The sequence below is a fragment of the Acanthaster planci genome, linkage group LG07 (assembly GCF_054643075.1).
Source record: "Acanthaster planci isolate LZ-2023a linkage group LG07, COTS_SCS, whole genome shotgun sequence".
NCBI lineage: Eukaryota > Metazoa > Echinodermata > Asteroidea > Valvatida > Acanthasteridae > Acanthaster > Acanthaster planci.
The window spans coordinates 15,027,671-15,047,208 of record NC_141783.1 but is presented as its reverse complement, the minus strand read 5'-3'; the positions used below and the strand labels follow the sequence as shown (position 1 = coordinate 15,047,208).

The 19,538-nt window shown below is 41.3% G+C and overlaps 2 protein-coding genes across 2 annotated transcripts in view; one reads left to right on the top strand and one right to left on the bottom strand.

Moving 5' to 3' along the window:
* LOC110980246 (unconventional myosin-XV-like) overlaps positions 1-19,538 on the top strand; it is a 66,963-nt gene that overhangs the window by 42,648 nt on the left and 4,777 nt on the right. The window contains exons 35-52 of the mRNA XM_087138617.1: positions 1,493-1,605; positions 2,366-2,481; positions 5,730-5,823; positions 7,442-7,607; positions 8,190-8,281; positions 8,583-8,642; positions 9,087-9,208; positions 9,477-9,562; positions 10,140-10,286; positions 10,894-10,988; positions 13,287-13,369; positions 13,673-13,898; positions 14,852-15,026; positions 15,597-15,757; positions 16,593-16,726; positions 17,241-17,424; positions 18,268-18,351; positions 19,171-19,305. Of these exons, the coding sequence (XP_086994743.1) occupies positions 1,493-1,605; positions 2,366-2,481; positions 5,730-5,823; positions 7,442-7,607; positions 8,190-8,281; positions 8,583-8,642; positions 9,087-9,208; positions 9,477-9,562; positions 10,140-10,286; positions 10,894-10,988; positions 13,287-13,369; positions 13,673-13,898; positions 14,852-15,026; positions 15,597-15,757; positions 16,593-16,726; positions 17,241-17,424; positions 18,268-18,351; positions 19,171-19,305 (2,273 nt within the window). The remainder of the gene's footprint in view (positions 1-1,492; positions 1,606-2,365; positions 2,482-5,729; positions 5,824-7,441; positions 7,608-8,189; positions 8,282-8,582; positions 8,643-9,086; positions 9,209-9,476; positions 9,563-10,139; positions 10,287-10,893; positions 10,989-13,286; positions 13,370-13,672; positions 13,899-14,851; positions 15,027-15,596; positions 15,758-16,592; positions 16,727-17,240; positions 17,425-18,267; positions 18,352-19,170; positions 19,306-19,538) is intronic.
* LOC110980245 (lectin BRA-3-like) lies at positions 3,828-4,768 on the bottom strand. The gene has a single exon (XM_087138615.1). It carries the CDS (start codon positions 4,670-4,672, stop codon positions 3,896-3,898), a length of 777 nt encoding a protein of 258 aa, XP_086994741.1. The 5' UTR covers positions 4,673-4,768; the 3' UTR covers positions 3,828-3,895.

Genomic DNA, 19,538 nt, shown 5'->3' with positions numbered 1-19,538 from the left:
TTTCTCACCTTTCATTTCTCTGTTTTATTTGGTTTATTTTGCATTTCTTCTCTCACCCTTTTTATTTTTGACTTTAAATATGTTTTTTTTGGGGGGGGGTGTATGGATTGGTCTCCTTGCCTCCACCCTCAGTGCCCATATTATATGACTTTTTGGGGGTAAGTGATTACCAGAATTGATTGCACTCACTCTAACAATGATAAACACTTCTGAATGCAATATAATACAGCTTGTACAGCAAATTCAAGCGATCCGATATTTATATCTTTGGTAATTTAGGTCGTTTTCCAATACTCAACTTCGTCTCGGTCTCAAGCTGATTGTAGGCCTGAATCATTTACATTAGATTGGATTACTCTAATTTCTGGTTCTCTGGCATCTTATTTGATGTTTTGTGGCACTATTAGACTAATTACTGCACTTACAGCTTCAAAGTCAGGTAGTAAAAATTACAGTTGAAGCCTGAAATGGAGCCCGCAAAGTTGAGTATTGGAAAAATTAGGTTTATAGAGGTTCTGCATGACAGCCATTTTTCCAATAAGAGCTTTTGTTCACAGGGATACACATGAGTAGACCTTTTTGTACTGTCCCTCCACGCCAAAAGCAGGTACCAGAAAGATCATAAGTAGGAGCTTTATATTCGGGTTTTGCCTGAAATTGTTCCAGAATTTCGTGTCCCAGTCTTAACGACTTGCAGTTAGTTTTATTATCCTGTAGAGACCCAGAGCCTCTCCAGAAGGTGAGGGCAGCCATTAGAGTGACCCCACTCAAGGACAAGAAGGCATTCCTGGCCCTGGCTGGGTATTTTCTTTTGAACAGCAAATCTTAAATTAATGTGGTATTTAATTTAGAAAAAGAAACTACTTTTTCTTTTTTCAAATGCTGAAATCAGTGAAGAAACAGCAAAATTCCGTATTTCTGTTTTCTGTTCCTCCAGAAACAAACCTCATCGGACCATGGTCAAACCAACTATTTATAGTCCCAAGGGTTGGACTGCCAGACTGCCTAGCCACTTGTGATAATTACTTTCCCAGATAAAAGTCCCTCCCATGGGTGTACAAAATCCTGGTACAAAAAGCCTGAAAGTTTTAAAGAGAAACTCATGTCATGTGGCTGCCATGGAGAGCCTCTAGTATTGTCCCCATCATTACTGATAGCTATTACATTAACTGTGTTGCCACGGTCACTACTTTTATGACAGTTGTTGCTATGGTTACAGCTGTAGCCATTATCATTTCTTAGACTGAAACTGCAAAAAATATTGCCTTTCATACCACAGTTTTGTACTATTTGTAAGGGATTCTATTCTTCACCAGACAAAAAGAATTTCATATTTTTAAGATCTGGTATAATTAAATCACATTTCCGCCTGTCAGATATCAATAAGACACATTGGTGAATACTGTTTAAAAACAAAAAATGAACTCATGATAAAGAGGAATTATTTCATCCCAAGATACATGAGGTTGATGTTCCCTGTGAATTTTTCTAGATACCCATGGTGTCAATCCGCAAAATGCAGCTCAGAAAACCAAAATGCGCAAGGACGTCATTGAACTGGTTCGCAAATTCCCCATCTACTTCTCCAGGTTTTTTCCTGTGACGGTAAGATATTCATTTATTGTACAAGAGGATTGACTGACAATGTTGCTTGGCCAACAAAAAAGCACAGCTCAGTATAATTGAGAATCCTTTGTGTCTATGCTGTTTCAATTCCAACTTAGCCTGCTGTATTAGAGAAAATCAATATATTGCTTTCAGTGTGGATGGTGTACTGATTGTAGATGGGAGTTTTCCTGAAAATGATTCTTTGTCCAATTTTGTGATGTTGTCAAAGGTTTACTTTGGCAGGATTCCTCTCATTTCTAAGCAAGAACATTTCATTCGCTACTCAGCAAACATCAATTAAATTAAATTAAATAAATATGTTTAGGCCTACACAATGACATTCCAAATATAATACAAACTGTTTACTGTCCACTACACAGTAATGATAATGATCTGTGCATTATTTACAAGATGGATTAATCCCATTTATTGATCTCTTTGAGCTTGCCTGCCATCGAAACTGGAACATGCAACAACTTTTCCTTTGTTGCCCATATTTTAAGTCCCCAAACCTTTGTCATTGCACGCTATTTGGGGAATCTTGGGCACAGTTTCTCACCTGCAATTGTCACCTTAAACAGTGGTTACTGATCCTACAGAGCATTCCAGATGGGGTGTTATTTCATTTCATTGATTTATGATGATTTAAACTTTCTGAAGATGTCAAAGACAATAAAATTACTTTTTCCAAATGACCAATTTTGCTGAGTTGTGGCAGCAGTTTTAATCATTCAATTCTGGACTGCCTTGCTTGCAGGGGGGCAGAAAGAATCCCCGTGTGGAGATTCTAGGGGTCTCAGAGAATGGCATCAGTTTGGTCAAGCGTGAATATGACCAGACCAAAGACCAGCTGACCCTGCTGGACCACTTCAGGTAAGCACATGCAGCACAGATGGGTGTGATGTCACAGTTCTGTATGAGGTCATCAGTAACTCCATAATCTCTTTTTATATTATACACATGCACTGTAGATGCAGTTGTGGACGAAAATGGTGAAGCAATGAACCACGCTGGAGCTAGAGAGACACGTTTTACAGTGTTTTCTGTTTTAAAAAAAAATTTCTTAATTTCTTTTGGTTGTAATAATAAGTTAGACAAATTAAGCATAACGGTAAATAGAAAAAATTCTTGAAAGAAAAGGGGATGAATTTTGTTTAATTGTCAATATATTTCAAAGTTAAAACCTCATACTTGATCCTTGCCAGATACTGTTGAAATCTTGTCTAATTTAATTCACCATTTTCTGAATTGAGTTGTCTGTTGTTTTGTACTGTCAGATTTTTTTCTGTAACCTATATATACATATATATATATATATATACATGTATTTTGTGTGACACTATGAATTAGTTTTTGAAACGTGCTAATCTACTAACTTCTAAAAGTGCTATAACTTATAGCACCAACTTTCCTAACACAACTGTTGAGAACTCTTCATTTTTATTGGCGAGTTGTAATATTTTGAGTGGAGATTTTGGAATAATTCTCTCGAGTGTAGGCTATTGAACCCACTTGGCAAATAACAATTTTATATATGCTTATCGTTCCCGTAACAACTGTCAGGGTTTCATCAGGTGCATAATCAAGGGTCTCTCCCATGCCATTTTTAAACTACAAACCTTTGAAGATGCACCTTTGTGTCTCACATGAAATTTTTGTTTCAGTATTTCAAGTGGTCTTTTGTTGTCTGTTTGGTTTCAATGCTAATGAGTATGTCCATATTTGTGAGGAAAACTGTGATGTCATCTCAGGAAGAAGTCTGCAGTGTTACATTTGTTTGTGCACAAAAAACTGCTGGATTGTCATGTTTTGCTGGCCCTTGTTTTCTTTGGTGTGTCATTGACATGTAAGCCTACAGCAGTAAGCCACTTAGGAACCCTTTCTCTGAACTGTTTGCTTTAAATAAATTGTGGGTTCACAATTTGAACAGAAAGACCTATGCACTGAACTATGCCCTCCCTGAATGACATTACAGGAAGAACACTGTTAGTTGTCCAGGAAAGCACTTTTCAATACATTTAACCGAAAGGGGATATCAAACAATTTTCATACATTGAAGTAAAGTGTATTGGAGCAAAAAATTGTGTCTAAGAAGAATTCATCACAGTTATCCTCAATAGGTTGCACTAATCTTGTTTCTCACAATGAGATACAATTTCTCAAGTATGCTGAAGTTTTACTGTTCTCAAACATCTTCTGGTTGATTAGTTTAACCCCAAACAGTCTTGTCCATGTTCATCAGAGAGATGCCTTTCTCTATGTGTGTTCTATATTCAGTCCATGCTGCTTAACACAGAGTTTCAAAGTACCTGCAGTTGTCAGACTGGATAAATCTGTCCTCATTAACCTGTGCCCGGATGGCATAGTTGAGCTGGCACATCGTCTGATTGGTCGTCTGGTTCCGGCGTACGTTGAAGGAATGGCAGCAGGAGTCCTTGATGCATTCTTGACCGCACTGACTGATGCTGGTTGTGGTCATCTCCCTCAGGGTGTAGCCAAAGAGGCAGTGGTTGGATATCAGAAGGCCGTCCTGGCCCATTACGAGACAGTAGGTGCCATCGGTGCACTGCTGTTCTTTCTTGGCCTCCACCGTCGCGGGCTTCTTACAGATCACGGCAGCACGCAATTTACAGGACCAGTCATCCCACAGATGTTGAACATCCCCCGTCATTGTGGCACAGTGCTGGTTGCCCCGCCAGTTGTCCGGTCCCTGATTGGCCCACTCCATGAAGCCACACCCTTCAAGGCACACCCATCGCCCCTCCTTCTGCCAGTCGTAACAGCCGAGCCAGATATATTTGATTCCAAACCCCCTCAAGAAGGAGTTTTCCTCAGGAGATTGGGGAACGACGATCAGCCCCCCGAGTTCCTTGCAGGCTGTGTCCGCAGCAAACCACGTCATCCATTCAGACATTTGATAGTAGCAGAAACTTTCCCAGTTCATCCAATCAGCTGGACAGGGTGTGCCTCTTTCCGTAGTAGACAAAATTGCATTGAAGTTTCCAAGAAGAAACAGTGAAATAATGGACAGGCCAACAGAAACAATGTTCCAGATATGAGCCATTTTGTCATTTCCAGTGAGACTGGCCAAATTGCTAAACTACTGTCGAGTCTCGGCGCTCTCTTTGCATTCACTGAAGGAAACTGACTTGGGCTTTCCTCTGCCACTTTGACGCTGTGCCGTGAAAATCGATGATGACTGGAATATAAGGCCTCATTGCAAGTGTTTCACAATACAATGTGCCACCACTTAAATAGATTGCCCTCGGATTCAAGGGCGGATCCAGGAATTTTTTTTTTGGGTGGGGGGTTGTTGGGCTGAAGATTTTTGTTAATTCTCATTTTTGCAGACTGTAATGACCTGTTTGTAAGACACACCGTAAACACTTAAGAATCAATGGCATCATGATTGATTTTGTACTACGTAGTTATTGATTAACTCCCATAATATGTGTAGTTAATAAACGATAACACCACACATTTTGTAGGAAGAGGACAAGCTACTGTATGTGTGTGTGCATGCAAGATGTGTGTGTCCATGCATGGGGAGATCTATTGTCACAACATGTCCATAGTTGCAAGGAAGATGCATGGTTACCGGAATCACAAAATATTCTTTGAAGATTGCCTGGATTTTGTTACCTGAATAATGCATCACTTAGTGTATTGCTCTTATATCATACAAGCAGCATTGGACTACTGTTACATTATTGCAAAAACACACACTGGCTGAAAAAATTATTGTTTTATCATTCAGCCATCTTTCCATAATTATTTTATTTTTTTGTGATTGCTGTACCAGTTTTATCTCAACTGGAAAAATTCTTTAAATTGAATGTTAACATTGTAGAGTTTCAAGGAGGGTATTTAAAAAATGTTCACCTCCAGTTTCAAATGTATTCACTCAGATTAGAATTTTTCAAAGTGTCACATTGTGCCTCCCAAAAAGGCAGAAAACCTTAGACATTTGACTAATCTCTAAAGGAACTAACGTCATCTGTTAATTCCAGTAAATGATGTCCACTCTCCTTCATCCTGAATATGAGTGGTAGAACTGCACCTAGGTTTTTCTTGTGCTATTAACCTGATCAGTCTAACCCCCATTGCCTGCTTGCATACAGCTTCTCTGACATCAAGCAGATTGAGGTGACTGCCGTGGGTACCATCAAGATCACTCTGACTAACGACAGAGTCATATCCCTGTTTACTTACAGGGTATGTAGCTCTTTACTAATCCTAACACTTACCCTGAGCCTTTATTTTTCTAATAAATGTTTTTGTGAATTGATTTTAACCACTTCCTGCCGGGCGACCTGTTTTCGAGTACCTAGGATTTATACATGAAGCCGGGGAGCCCAAAACCGGGGCAAAAGAGTTGGGCCTTGTAACAAAAGACCGTGCTCGATACAAAAGACCAGGCTGCTGGGAATTACTGACTTTTTGTCACTCTGAATAGTGGAGATAATCCAGCCTTGTTTTGAAACAGTATACCACGGTTTGGGGCATTTAGAGCGAGCGGATTTCCAATGGGAACAAAAGCGCTCCACCACCTCAGTGATGAGCCACAGAGCACTGCTGCATTTTAATCTGGCCCCTATTGAAAAGGGGTCAGCAGCGCACTCTTCCGGTTTTGGGAACAAAAGAATCTTGCACAACACCGCACAATCTGGGCTCTTTTTACAAGGCTGCAGGCCTGGTGGAAATACTTGGGCATCAATGAAGGCTAGCTGTCACCTTAGAGTAGCTCCCAACGAGTCTTTCATGTTTGTTTAAACGTCCGTTAAATGAAATGATGAATTTTTGAAGAATTTTGAAAACTGAAAATCTTGAAAATTGCCCTGTTATGTGTGCACTGCATTTTTATAAGCACCCAGCAGCAAGTGGTTAGTGTCAACATGTGCTTCAGATTAAATTTGAAATTTTTGCTTGTGCACACTGGGATGTTAATGGCAGTTGGAATCATTTGATGATGTCCCATCTGGGGCCAGTTTCATAGAGCTGCTTGAGCCAAAATTTTAAGGTTACTACCTCAAAATCTATGTGATTGTCATGCTTACTAAACAACAGATGAATACCATACCAACACAATATACAGCACATGGAGTTTTGGCTGGCAGCTGTTGTTTGTCAAGCAAGGTTTTTTCACGCTTGGGCAAATTTTTTGCTTAAGCAGCTCTGTGAAATGGGCCTCTGGCTTTCAGAGCTTTGGCAACGTCTGGTGAAAGCAGTGGCCACGCCATATTTGCACCCAGTGAAGGTCACCTAGACCTGGCCTGAGATGCAAGAATCGGGCATGGCCCAGTTTATCTGCCCATCTGACTCGGATCTGGGTGACCCATTCTGATGCAGTATTCGGCTTTACTGTGTGTAATTAGCTGGCAGGTTGGTTAGACTCACTTGCTGGATGGCTCTTCTGTTTTTGCCTTGAATGGCCGAGTGCAAAGGGCGCAGATTTGTGCTGATCACTAGGGGTTATAAGGAAATCAATCCCTGCATTATCCATATTGGGGAATTTTCTGCTGGAGATTAGCATGGACATCATCTGACGGAAGATGGCACTTTATTTACAAAGAGTGGTGTGCATGTATCATAAAGGCTGCACAACCCCACATTTTGGGCATTTTTCCCTTTTAATTTCAAGACAATGTAGTCGTAGTGTTCAGGGCAGGAAGTTTCAGGTTTTGTCCATGCATTTCCCTGGTCAAAATGTGGAGGGGAGGATATATTTTCCCCTTTCCTCCTGGTATTTCTGTCAGTGACCAGATGATTTCCTTGCCAGCAAAATCTAATAAGTGGTGATCACCCCTCCTCCCTTGTACTGAATCACACCCAGGCCCAGCTGATCAAGAGCATGATCGAAGCCTACATCATTGACCTCGAAAGGGACTCCCAGTATGTGAGAGCAATCCAGGACTACATCACCAGAGAGTCTACCCTGCTGAGTTTTAGGAAAGGTGACATCATCAAGCTGAATAACAAGCACCCTGCTGCTGGCTCAGGTGCGAGTGATGCTCCTAATTTAAAGCCGTCCCCATCTTGAACAATTTGTTTTCTTCCGTTAATGATAGCCATATTTTCTTCCTTTTTCTTACGAACTGGACGTATCTGGTGACTTGACAGATGTTTGACTTTTTGCTACTTCGTAGACAAGATAAACTTCTCCCTGGAAACTGTCTGACCACAAGGACTTTGTGAATAATCTTTTTGATTTACATGTACTTAAGTCACTGTAACAATGGGGAGGGGGCAGAATGCCAACAAACAACCTTATATGACCAAATCACTCGTACTTCCATAAACTAAACAAAGAGTTCATATAAACTTCTGCAGGCTTGAGATCTTTCAGTTCGGAAAAAGCTTGTAAAGTTTTCAGCTTTTCAAGAAACATATTTTCTCAAAATTTTATTTTTTCAAAACATATTTTCTGCTCTGAACCTTGCACCTTTTTGAATTTAAGAGACTTCATTAAATTTCCACTTGTTCTTCTGAAAGTTGTTCTTAAAATTACTTTTAAAAGATTTTTTTCTGAATGTCTTCCCCCCCACATTCAAATTTCCTCAAATGAATTTTCTTCATCAAAGATTGGCTGTTTGGCATGCTGGATGGACGCACTGGCTTCTTCCCAAAAGAAAGTGTTATTCCAGCCCCGGGACCTGAATCGCGGAATCTCTTGGTGAGTACAATATTGTACACCTTCAGGAGTGACTTATGTCAGTACGCAAGAGTGTGAGATGTACCCGTCAAACTCAATCCAGACACATTGTCTGATTTTGAGTACATTGTAGGCATGTGGCACTGGTGTTTATTTTGTTGTCCTTGTTAGTACAATGTGTATGTATTTTGTGATGATCCACCCGTTCTGATATTTTGTACTTGTGGTCATGCTGGAGATGGGGAAAATGTTAAATGTGCAATGTTTTCATAGGTTGTAGTTAACAATCAATGAATTTTCTTCTTTTTTTAAAAACTTTTAGGTCAGAAGAGGAATTGCTGCTGATTTAGTTATCAGTGCCCAGGAAGAGCCCAAGAGGCAGGTCAGTATACTCACGACGTCCTTTGTGTTAAAAGTCTTGCTGGCTGCTTGATTTCCAGTTGGTTGATTGATGGTTGGATGGGTGATTGGGCAATTTGCTGACTAGAAATTGGCTGGTCAGCTGACTCAGTGATGTCAGGTTGGTTGGCTTGTGATTGGCCAGTCGTCTGACTAGGGGTTGGGTGGTCTGCTGGTTCAACGAGGCTGATGTCTGGTTTGCTGGCGGGCTGGCCGGCTGGCTGACTTTCTGGCTGGTTGGTTGGCTGATGTCTGGCTTCCTGACAGGTTTGCTGGTAGGCTGGCTGGCTAATGGCTGCCTGTTGGCTGGCTTGTTGGCTTTTGGTTGGCTGTCTTGTTGGTTGCCTATATGTTTAGGAAGTCAGCACATATCAGTTCGATAAGATTCTCATAACATATGTCTAATTGTTCCTTCTCCACCCTCCAGAAGCAAGGGGAACTACCCCCATCACCCGCCAAGCCACAGGAGAGACAACCAACTCAGGAGGAAATGACCCGCTTTTCCATGGTGGAATTTGCTTCCAAGTACTTCAGGGAATACCCCAACAAGTGAGAAAGATTCTTTTAGTGCTTTCATTTTTTGCATTACTTTTTAGGTCATTGCAAAGTCACGTCTACCGGAAGACGGTTTTCATATCTGGACAAAAACAGTCTCTGGTTGGTGTTCTAAGACACACCAGATTAAAAGAAAATTTTGTGTGGCATAAATACAAGACGTGGATTCTCAATAGTAGTGTTTTGAATGGAAGAGGAAAGTGCAACGTTGGAGGTCTCTTCCAAGTGTTTAAAGTACACCAACTTGTGTCTTGTCATCCAGGTACGTCATGCAGAGGAAGGAAGATGGCTCAATCAGAGGTTCTCTCAAGTTCATGGGTAACTTCAAGAGGTCCCGCAAGAAGAACTGTAAGTGTGGGACAAGTTAATGAAGATGCAGTCTTTACCAGAAACCCGCACTACTGCCTAATCAAGCACAAATGTTGCGGAGAAAATTTGTGATTACTTAAGAATCACAAATAACAATGAAAATTCATTTAAGTTAACATTGACTGTTTAGAAGGGAAAAGTGGTTATTACTGAGTGATACTGAGGAGAGTTGTTTGGCTAGGTAGCTAATTTGTAAATAAAGGCAAAGAGAAGAAATCATTAGAAATTTCAGGAAAATGATCAAAGAACTTTTTTTCTTAAGTACTCAATAAAGTGATTGGTTGATTACTGATGGAGTTGCCTACCAATTTAGAAAGACAGAAAATTTCAGCGCCAATTGTCCAGATTGCTTGATTATGGCTGCAAATAGTGCAAATGCTAAATGAAGCCCGTAGCAAGTTGTTTCAGCCATTTTCTATGGACCCACAGCCAAGCCATTCGAGTATGATGGCCTTGTCAGTGCATGAGATGTCAGGTATGTGTCCCTCTCTTAAAACACATGAAGCCAGTGAAAAATCTGCAACCGAGAGCCCCCTTCATCCTCTCCTAATTTCAGCCAAGAAGAAGCCTGACCCGGTGGAGGACGTGCAGGATTACAGTCAGTACCTGGACGCCGTGTCCTTCACCAACTCTCCCATACAGGCCTCCCTGCTTGAGTTCCCTCAGTTGGCCATCAACAAGCTGGCTCTGGAGTGCTTCGTTGGTGAGTGCTGTTATCCTTGGAATTTTGTGGAAGTGATAGATACAGTTTGCTCCAATTCTAGCCCTGGTACCTTAGGCATTGATTCCTTGAGCGATTTCAGAAGTGCCAGTGCCCAAAAGAAAACTTGTATAACCCTCAGCAAACAAAGTGCCTCACCAAAAGTGGATTTCGTGTTTTGGAAGGCATATTACTCGGCAAATTAATTGGCTTAATTTGGTTAATTAATTATCTGAACAGATAAGTATACTTAAAACTGCATGATTTTGGCATTTGTTTTAAGTATAGTGTACATCACGTTGAGGTAAACTTTTGTAAAATTGTGGTATACAGGTGGCTGTTAATATGGGTAAAACTCCCAAAAGTTTGAATCTGGTAAAACTATCCAAAAACACCTGGTTTTTTTTTTAAACCTGCTGCTGAAAAATATCTGTTTTCCCCCCAAACTTTCCCAACCGTTTAAACATCTGCATTGTGGCAGCCCCATATCTAGTGAACTGTCTGCCGTCATACTCCTTAAATTTATTAGTATATGCCATGGTTAAGCTCCAAACGTCCTCTTTGACCCACTGGTGATTGCATTAATAACTCTCCATAATTTACCCTTCAGCTCTGATGCAGGTCATGGGTGACTACCCTCTGAACACTAAACAAGATGTTCCACTTCAGCAGGCACTCTATGAGAAAGTGGTCTTCATTCTCAAGGTAATCTATGCTGTATCCAAGCTTATTATGCAAGTATGTGTTTTTGTTAAAGTAACACAACGTGTTCCATAATGCCCCAACTGCTCTCCATGCCTCAGTGGACATGTGAGAAATGCAATAGGAGAAGCATTGTCTGTAACTCATGAGATACAAGTCCAAATGTGAGTTATTTTCAGAAAACACTGTCGAGAGTTATTATGCAACAGTCCACTGTACAGTAAAAGTGGGTTAAAAAAAGTGATCTCCAGCCTGCTGAAAAACAAAAAATTGTGCAGTTGCTTTCACAGGGCCAATCTACGTTGAATATTGCCAAGTGCCTTTCCAGAGATCACCGTACTGTGCAAAAATTTCTGGCAAACAGCGAAAGTGGTCGAAAAAAGCGAGTTCAATCAAAATATCAAAAAATTAATGCCCGGCACCTTCGACAGATTCGCTGTCATGTTACCAGAAATCCTCTAGCAACCAGCAGAGAGGTATTTGAAGCATGTGAACTTCCCAAAGTATCCAGACCCACACGCTGTAAGGCCTTAAAGGAGGTTGCCAAGGTTTGAAAGGCTCAAAGACGACCATCTCTCAACAAAAACCACAAAGCCAAATGCATTTCCTAGGCTGAAAACTATATGAAAACTGACTTTTCACGCGTTATTTTCATGGACGAGTGCATAGCAGCACTGGATGGACCGGATGGATGAGCCAGAGGATGGATAACTCAGGGGCAGTCTGCACCAGTGCAACTACGTCGACAACAAGGTGGGGGTGGAGTCATGTTTTGGGCTGCTATCGTTGGAGATCAGATGATTGGACCATTTCGTGTTGAGGACGGTGTTAAACTAAACTCTGAAGGATAGTGTGATCTTTTGAATGCCAACTTTGTGCCATGGTGGAAGACGCATCCGACCAGACAATGCAAGCTGCTGATTTTCATGCACGATAACTCACCTTCGCACGCATCCCATTACACAAAAGCCTGGATGGAGCGCAACGGATTCAAGCAGGAACAGATCATGGAGTGGCCTGCTTGTTCACCGGATTTAAATCCGATTGAGAACCTCTGGTTGGTGTTGAAGCAGACAATTTATGCTAATGGGGAACAATACAACTCCAAGGATGCATTGTGGGATTGGCCTCTGGTCGGTGTTGAAGCAGACAATTTATGCTAATGGGGAACAATACAACTCCAAGGATGCATTGTGGGATGGGCCTCTGGTCGGTGTTGAAGCAGACAATTTATGCTAATGGGAAGCAATACAACTCCAAGGATGCATTGTGGGATGCAATTAAGGAGGCAGCAGCATATGTTTCGAAGGAAACAATAAACAATTTGACAAAATCAGTGGACAGCAGACTATTGAAAGTCATCAGCAAACAGGGTGGCTATATTGACATGTGACGTTAATTAGCATAAAATAGGATGCTCAGTGCAACTGTTTATTTTTTTTTTGTTCGCTTAGTTTTGTTTTTTATATTTTGATTTTTTTCTGAAGGTGCAATCAAAATGATTTCTGCTTTACAATGACCTATAACCTGGAGAAAATAATAAAATATGACTGCACTACACACTTGTTGTTACTATGTTGCATAGTATCTCTGGACAGTAGAAAACAAATGCTATGAAGAGATGACAATATAATAGTGATCTGGAGAAATTGTTTGTACTGAATTTCATTTGCAATGAACATATGAAATATAATATTTGAAACCAATAACTTTACCAAAAGTGGTGTTTTGCAATGGAATTTTAATTTCAACACTGAACTTTGCATTTGCATAATAAGTTTGGACACAGTGTAGCATGTCGAGCACATTTATTTCTTGCTTTACATAATTCTACTGATGCACTTTCCTTTCATTTTTCTGGGAGGAGGGGGTGTCTGTCTCATATAACATGCAAGGGTGAACTATAGGGAAATATACGCAGTGATACAAAACAGATCAGAGCAGTAAGCTGGGTGATTATACCGGTCTGAAAACATTGCACATCATCTGTTGTCCCTTAGCCTTATTTTCCAAAGTCCTCTATCACTGTTCAGTTATTTCTGGGTAACCATTGGAAAATACAGCAAATGTTACTATTCAAAACAAACTCAAGTATAACCTGTTTCTTATTATTCAATACGGATTTGGAATTGATTTGTATTCCTAAGTTCTTATTTTCCTTTAAATGAATACCTTTTCATGAATGTCAGCTAACATGTTTAAATGTGAAATAATTTTGTCCTATTAGATGATTTTAAGTGACTACAAAGATTTCCTTATTTTAATATTGCTTTGTGTTGTCAATCACTTTTTATTGTGAAGGCATGCTTCAGTCACCGTGAGATATGTGATGAGGTTTATTGTCACGTCATCAAACAAACAACCAGAAACACAAGCTCGAAGAAGTAAGTCTAACACAAAACAATCTCTCTGTGTTATTGGGAATGTTACGTCAAAGTTTTATCCATGTTTTGATTATGTATTGTGTAATTATCAAACATGATTCAGATGATATAAAATAGAAGATAAAGCCACCTTTATAGGTGAGGGCTTGGATTTGGAATATATATCATTCGCTTTTTCTTTTTGTATGGTGAAGTAATGCATAACATGTATTTCACCTGCACAAGCAGGAACTCGAGGGACTTTGTTTTAACTAAGCCCTAGTACAGCATTTGTTCTCTGCCTTCCCTAAATGCGCCCCCCAGGTTGAGCCAACTCCATGGCTGGCGTTTCTTTGTCCTGCTCACGGCCATCTTTCAGTGTTCGCCCACCCTCAAGCCCTACCTGTTCCAATACCTAAGCATGGTGACCCAGACGGCCGAGTTCCAGTACGGCGGCATTGCTGGGGTCTGTCTATTTAACCTGCGTAAGACCTTCAGGCATGGGGGTAGGCGCCTGTTGCCGGGACCAGAAGAGGTGGAGAATCTCCTGGTAAGGGGTCATTCAGTTTGACTCGTAGGTCGTAACATGCATCAATCTGATTTTAATAGTTCTATCAACGACTGTGGCTCCGCATAGTGTATGTTCCACAGTTTGCATTTTGTGAGTCCCAGAACCCACACACTTGAGGCTTTCATTCATATGGACTAGGATGTTGGATGGAAGATCGTACGGCTTGAAATGTTACCCAGAATATCATAGAAATTGAATTCGAGAAATATTTCCAAAGAAAAATTCTGCTACATAGACATAAATAACTATAATGCAGTAATAAATGATTACAAATTTCACCCACAGTTTTTTGCTTATTGGGAACCGTTGTCACAAAGCCATTAGTAGAGGACTTCAGAATTGAAGTGATTGGACTCAGACCTGTAAAACTGCCCTTGAAATCTTGAAGTCTGTGCACTAGATCATGATGCAGCAGTGTCTCTGTGATAAAGTCAGGGGCAAATGAAGAGTGATTTACTTTTGTGCATTGTATACCTTGTAAATTTCAGAGCATTATTGCTGTTTACTAGTAGCCAAGTGATTGGAGACAGATTCGTGAAGGTAGATAGGATTTTATTGTGGTGGAGACTGGAGAGCATTTGGAACAACACCTGCCATTTTTCCCTTGGCTTTTTGTGAGATAGGTGATGAGATGGCAAATTGTACATGTTTCATGCCATGGGAGCCTTACGGGATTCAGGAAATGTTGCCATTGTAAGGCTCCAGCTGGCAAATTTTAAATCATAATCAGAGTCTCAGTAAAGCACAGTTTTGAGCCATTTACTGTTTCCACAAAGTGCTAAAACACAAAAACGTTAAAAGTTGCTCTGGATTACAGCCAGAGTATTTAAATTTGGAGACATTGGCAACTGACTGCTGGAACCCTGCATTGGATCAGAGTCCAGATGATCAACAAGACTCCCGATCCACATTTGTACTTTTCATTCTCTCAGGCTGGGCGCATGGTCCGGCGTCAACAGATTCACCTACCGGGCAACATGCGCACCATGGTCAAAGTGTCCACCAGTTCAGTGGTTCTGGATCTCCTAGAGGAGCTGTGCACCGAGATGGGCATACAGCAACCAGCCGTGATTGAAGAGTTTGGCCTCTTTGGGCTGGTTCCACAGAGTAAGGAACAGCCTCTTCCAGGACAGGAGTTTTCCTCAAACTAAAACAGTTTGCCTTTACCCATATCCCTTGGGTATATTTCCATCTGTTCCAGCAGAGTAATTTCTGATTTAAAAAAAAGTGTTTATCCCAAATGTCTGTGTTCTGTATCAGCAGGTGTTGAATGTCTCCCTTTTCCAGGAGAGTTTAGGTAAACAAGTGGGCAGTCATAAAAGCAAATAGGAAAGTCGTATGTCAAATTTTGGGTAGCCCTTGAATACAGAATATGGCATAGGGCATCACAGAGGCAGGATTTGAAAGTGTGTAAATAGAGTAATCCGATTGCTTGTGGAGGTACCACACTTTCATGAGGCCTTATGTTGAGCACCTATGACTTGCCTATTAAAATCGACCTACCTCTCAAGTTTACGCAACTGTGTGATGTGCATGAATGTAATACATGCCATCACAGTAAAGACGCATCCTTGAATTAGTCTGTAACTGGAGGCATCATCGGCGCCGGGATCTGATATGCCAAGATATCCCAGACTAAAAGTTCATAGCAGTTGTTTTTTCTTTGTCGTGGCTCAGAGAACAAAGTAGTGCCCTTGCAGCTGTCTGACTACATGATGGATGTGACCACTCACTTTGATAATCAGGACTTTGAGTACGCTTTTCTCTTCAAGAAGGTGGTGTGGTACCAACCGATGAGCGTCAGCAATGAGTTTGCCTCAGCCATCATCTACAACCAGGTATTCCTGTCATTCTCAGGAGTTTGTCAGTTGCAGGGTTAATTGCAACCCGTTCTCTTTAAAATAATAAGAAAAAAAGCTACCGAAAATCAATTTTTGAGTCATGCGTCTTTTCAAATGTTCTTGTTATATCTTTAACCACTTGCAGCCGGGTGGATTGTCCAAATCCGGGACAAGTTCTTGGGTGATTTTCAAGATTTCCCGTTCTCAAAATTCTTCGAAAATTCATAACTTCATTTACTGGACGTTTACACCCACACGAATGACTGTCTGGTGGCTACTCTAATCTGGCAGGCAACCTCCATTGACGCCGGTGTATTAATTGCAGCCAGGCCTGCTGCCCAGTAAAGAGAGCCCAGCTTGTGCGGTGTTGCATAATTTCCTTTGTTCCCGAAATTGGCCCAGTGGGTTGCTGAATGGCAGTGGAGTCTTTACAAATGCGGCCAGATTAGTGTGCAGTGGTACCGTATCATCACGCATCTCTGGAGCACTTTTGTCCCCGTTTATAATTTGCAGGAGCTGCATACCACAAACAGTGGTTTACTGTTTCAAAACAATGATGGATTTCCTCTGCTAATGCCCACTGAAAAAAATGGCAATTTCCAGCAGCTCGGTCTTTCGTTCCAAGTACATTTTTTTGTTACAAGGACCAGCTCTTTTGTCCAACTTCGGGCACACCCCTGCTATGCATACAAACCCAAAGTACCCGGTACCAGGAGCCCGGGTGACCACTTAATTGTACCCAGAATTCTATTGGAGTGGTTTTAAGATTCCACCTCATTAATGCAAAGCTTACATCTTATTGAGAACTCAACACACCTTTGCTTTTCTCTAGGTCTTACCCAATTACCAGAACGGTCATCTGGTTATCTTGGAATTCAACACCCTGACTGAACAGCAGAAGACTAAGATTGTTAGGCTGGCTGTTCTCATGCACAGGGCAGCCGACAAAGTCCAGATACCAACAATGTGAGTTCTTTTGGAATACAACAAGGCTGTGATCTCATTCTGAATGTCTAAAGTGATTTTCATGAATCTCCAACCCCCCCCCAAAAAAGGAGTGAGAATTTAAGTTCAAAGCATGAGAGGAAGCCTGAATGTCTGTCTGTAATTTTTTCTGTACCAGTGGGCCCCCTGAGCAGGCCTTGTTCTGTAAGGCATGCATTGCGTGCCCTTTCATTTCTTTCCTTTGTAAGTGAGATTCCAGGCCTGGTTGTTGCATGTGCTTATGATAATATTTGTGACCTTACTGTAAAGCATTATTGAACACAGCACTGTGTTGATTGGGTTGCAGGTTTTGCAGAAGGGCCGATAGGGGCAAGTAAAATAATTGCCCAGTCAAGAATGGGTGCACAAACAGTCTACCCAATAAGAGGGTACAAGAAGGTTCCTTTTTCTCTAATAGTTCCATAGAGCACATGGAAGCCGGAACTTAATAGTGCAACTTCAAGCCTATTCCTGGTCCGCTCCATTTTCTTTGCAGGAAGGATCTCCCTAACCTGGTGCCGGCCGGTGTCATCAACCACATGACCAACCAGCAGTGGTTGAACCTGATCCATGGTGAGCTCCCCCTCTTGGAATCGATGAGTCCCCACATGGCCCGGACAGAGTTCATCAACACCATCATGAAATGGCGGCTGTTCGGTTCCACTTTCTTTGATGTTGTGGTGAGGAAGAAGTTTTTATCCATTGCTGAAAGACTGCCCGATTATTCAAAAATGCTGGCCTCAGGCAGTAAACTTGCTCAGGGAATATTCTTAGGGTTCATTGATATTAAGGCAAAGGATATCCCCATGATGTGAACAAATTAAATGCAGTTGTTGCCTATGAGAGCAAACAAACCATGCAATAGGGCAATAAACTGCAGTGTTTATACACCTTAGTGATTTCTTAAATAGGTACCGAATTCTGGCCAATCAGATGTCATGTTCTAGCTCCAGTTCTTGCTCAACATTGCTGCTCAATACACCGGTCACTCGCACTAAAACTTATGGACATCATTCCTTCATACATGCATCACCATCTCTTCGGAACTCTCTTTCCACACCATATCAGAACTGTCAATAACGAAAATGAATTTAAAGCAGTCCTTAAAACTTACCTGTGCCATTAATTACTTTTAATTGTTGTTTGTTGTGATGAAGCGCATCGGGAATTTGGTGTGATGCGCTTCAAAAACACTGTGTTATGATTATTATCATGTTAGGTATGACGTAACAGACTTACTGGCATGGTAAAATACATCCTTATCACATCTTTGATGCTTCCTGTGGGGGTATTAATGATGCTGTGGAGAGTCGGATATTGGCATTTACCAAGCGGGTTTCTGTTTTGTGTCCAAATGTGAAATATCATGCTGCATACCATTCTCCATCTCTGCACTGGTTACTGCTGGTCTGTCAAGGCAGTGACATGATAGTATCTTATGGGAAATATCGTGTTTCAGTGATAGTTTCCCTTCAAAGATTTACATCTTGCGTGTCTGGTTTGCTCTCCTGTTTAACCAACAGCATGTCTCTGACTCCCGCGTGGGCGGAGGATGCCTGCTTGCCGTCAACAGGAGGGGAGTACACTTCTTGCACCCCCAGTCCCATGTAAGTATATGGCAAGGTTATCAGTTCACCCGCTTCATTAATATGAAGCAGGTGTGTCGATCAACAGTGCTTCTTGTGAAACATATGATGAACATTCTTAAGGGCAGTGGTAAGGATCTGTTTTATTTGCATCAACATCACTTACAAGTTCTGAAAGTGCTAAAGAGTGAGCAGTGTTGATGGGTAGGTATCTGCCAGTGTCTCATGTTGATGGGTAGGTATCTCCCAGTGTCTCATGTTGATGGGTAGGCATCTGCCAGGCATCATGTTGGTGGGTAGGTATCTGCCAGTGTCTCATGATGATGGGTAGGCATCTGTCAGTGCATCATGTTAATGGGTAGGCATCTGCCATTCTGTGTGAAGCGCTAAGCTACTGTTTAGCAGCTGGCTGGAATTTTCTTTTAACCAAAATGAGCTTCTGTGTGATTTTATTTGTACCAATTTTGTGTTGTGACTTTCTGTGCATTGACCTGAATATTTCATGTCTTGTGATCTGTACATAATTCACCCAATTAGATGACACGATCTTATTCACGCATACAGAGAGTACCAAAGTGTGGTATCATTTTAAACCAGGAAGGGCGCTGCAAACAAATGGAGTAGGCATCCATGTCAGTCCATATGCTGGTTCTCGTACTGATGCCTTTCACACATTGTGTGCATGACATATTCACCTCGTTACTTTATAATAACATGTGCACCATCCCAACAGGTGAAAGTCGTTCTGTGTGTGGATGTATATTACAAAAAAATACCAAGCCTGAATACACACTTGAACCAGTCTTACCAAGAAACTGCCCGGCGTATTTGGCTTTACAGGAAACACTGGTGTCTCATGGGTTTGATGAGGTGGTCTCCTCACGTTACCTGAAAGGGAATGACGGAAGACAGTATGTGGACCTTAAATGCGGCAACTTGATGGTTCAGAAAGTGACCAGGATTCAGACTAACCAAGTGAGCTCACAGTCAGCTTTATTCCTTAATTCTGTAGAGTTGTTTAACCCAAAGACGCCTCTTTTGGCATTGTGAAGTTGCTGTTGGCATAATGCCGGTGTAGTATTTTGGGGGTTGCATGTTTGACTCCTGCTCATGTCAGTTACATGTATCTGTGTTCATCTAATTTCAAATACTCATTTTTTGGTTAATAGTGCGTCTTGCATGTTTTCCTTGCCAAAATGGAAATATAC

Excerpts from the sequence above, each read along its gene's own strand:
- LOC110980245 (XM_087138615.1), bottom strand. The coding sequence starts at position 4,672 with ATGGCTCATATCTGGAACATTGTTTCTGTTGGCCTGTCCATTATTTCA.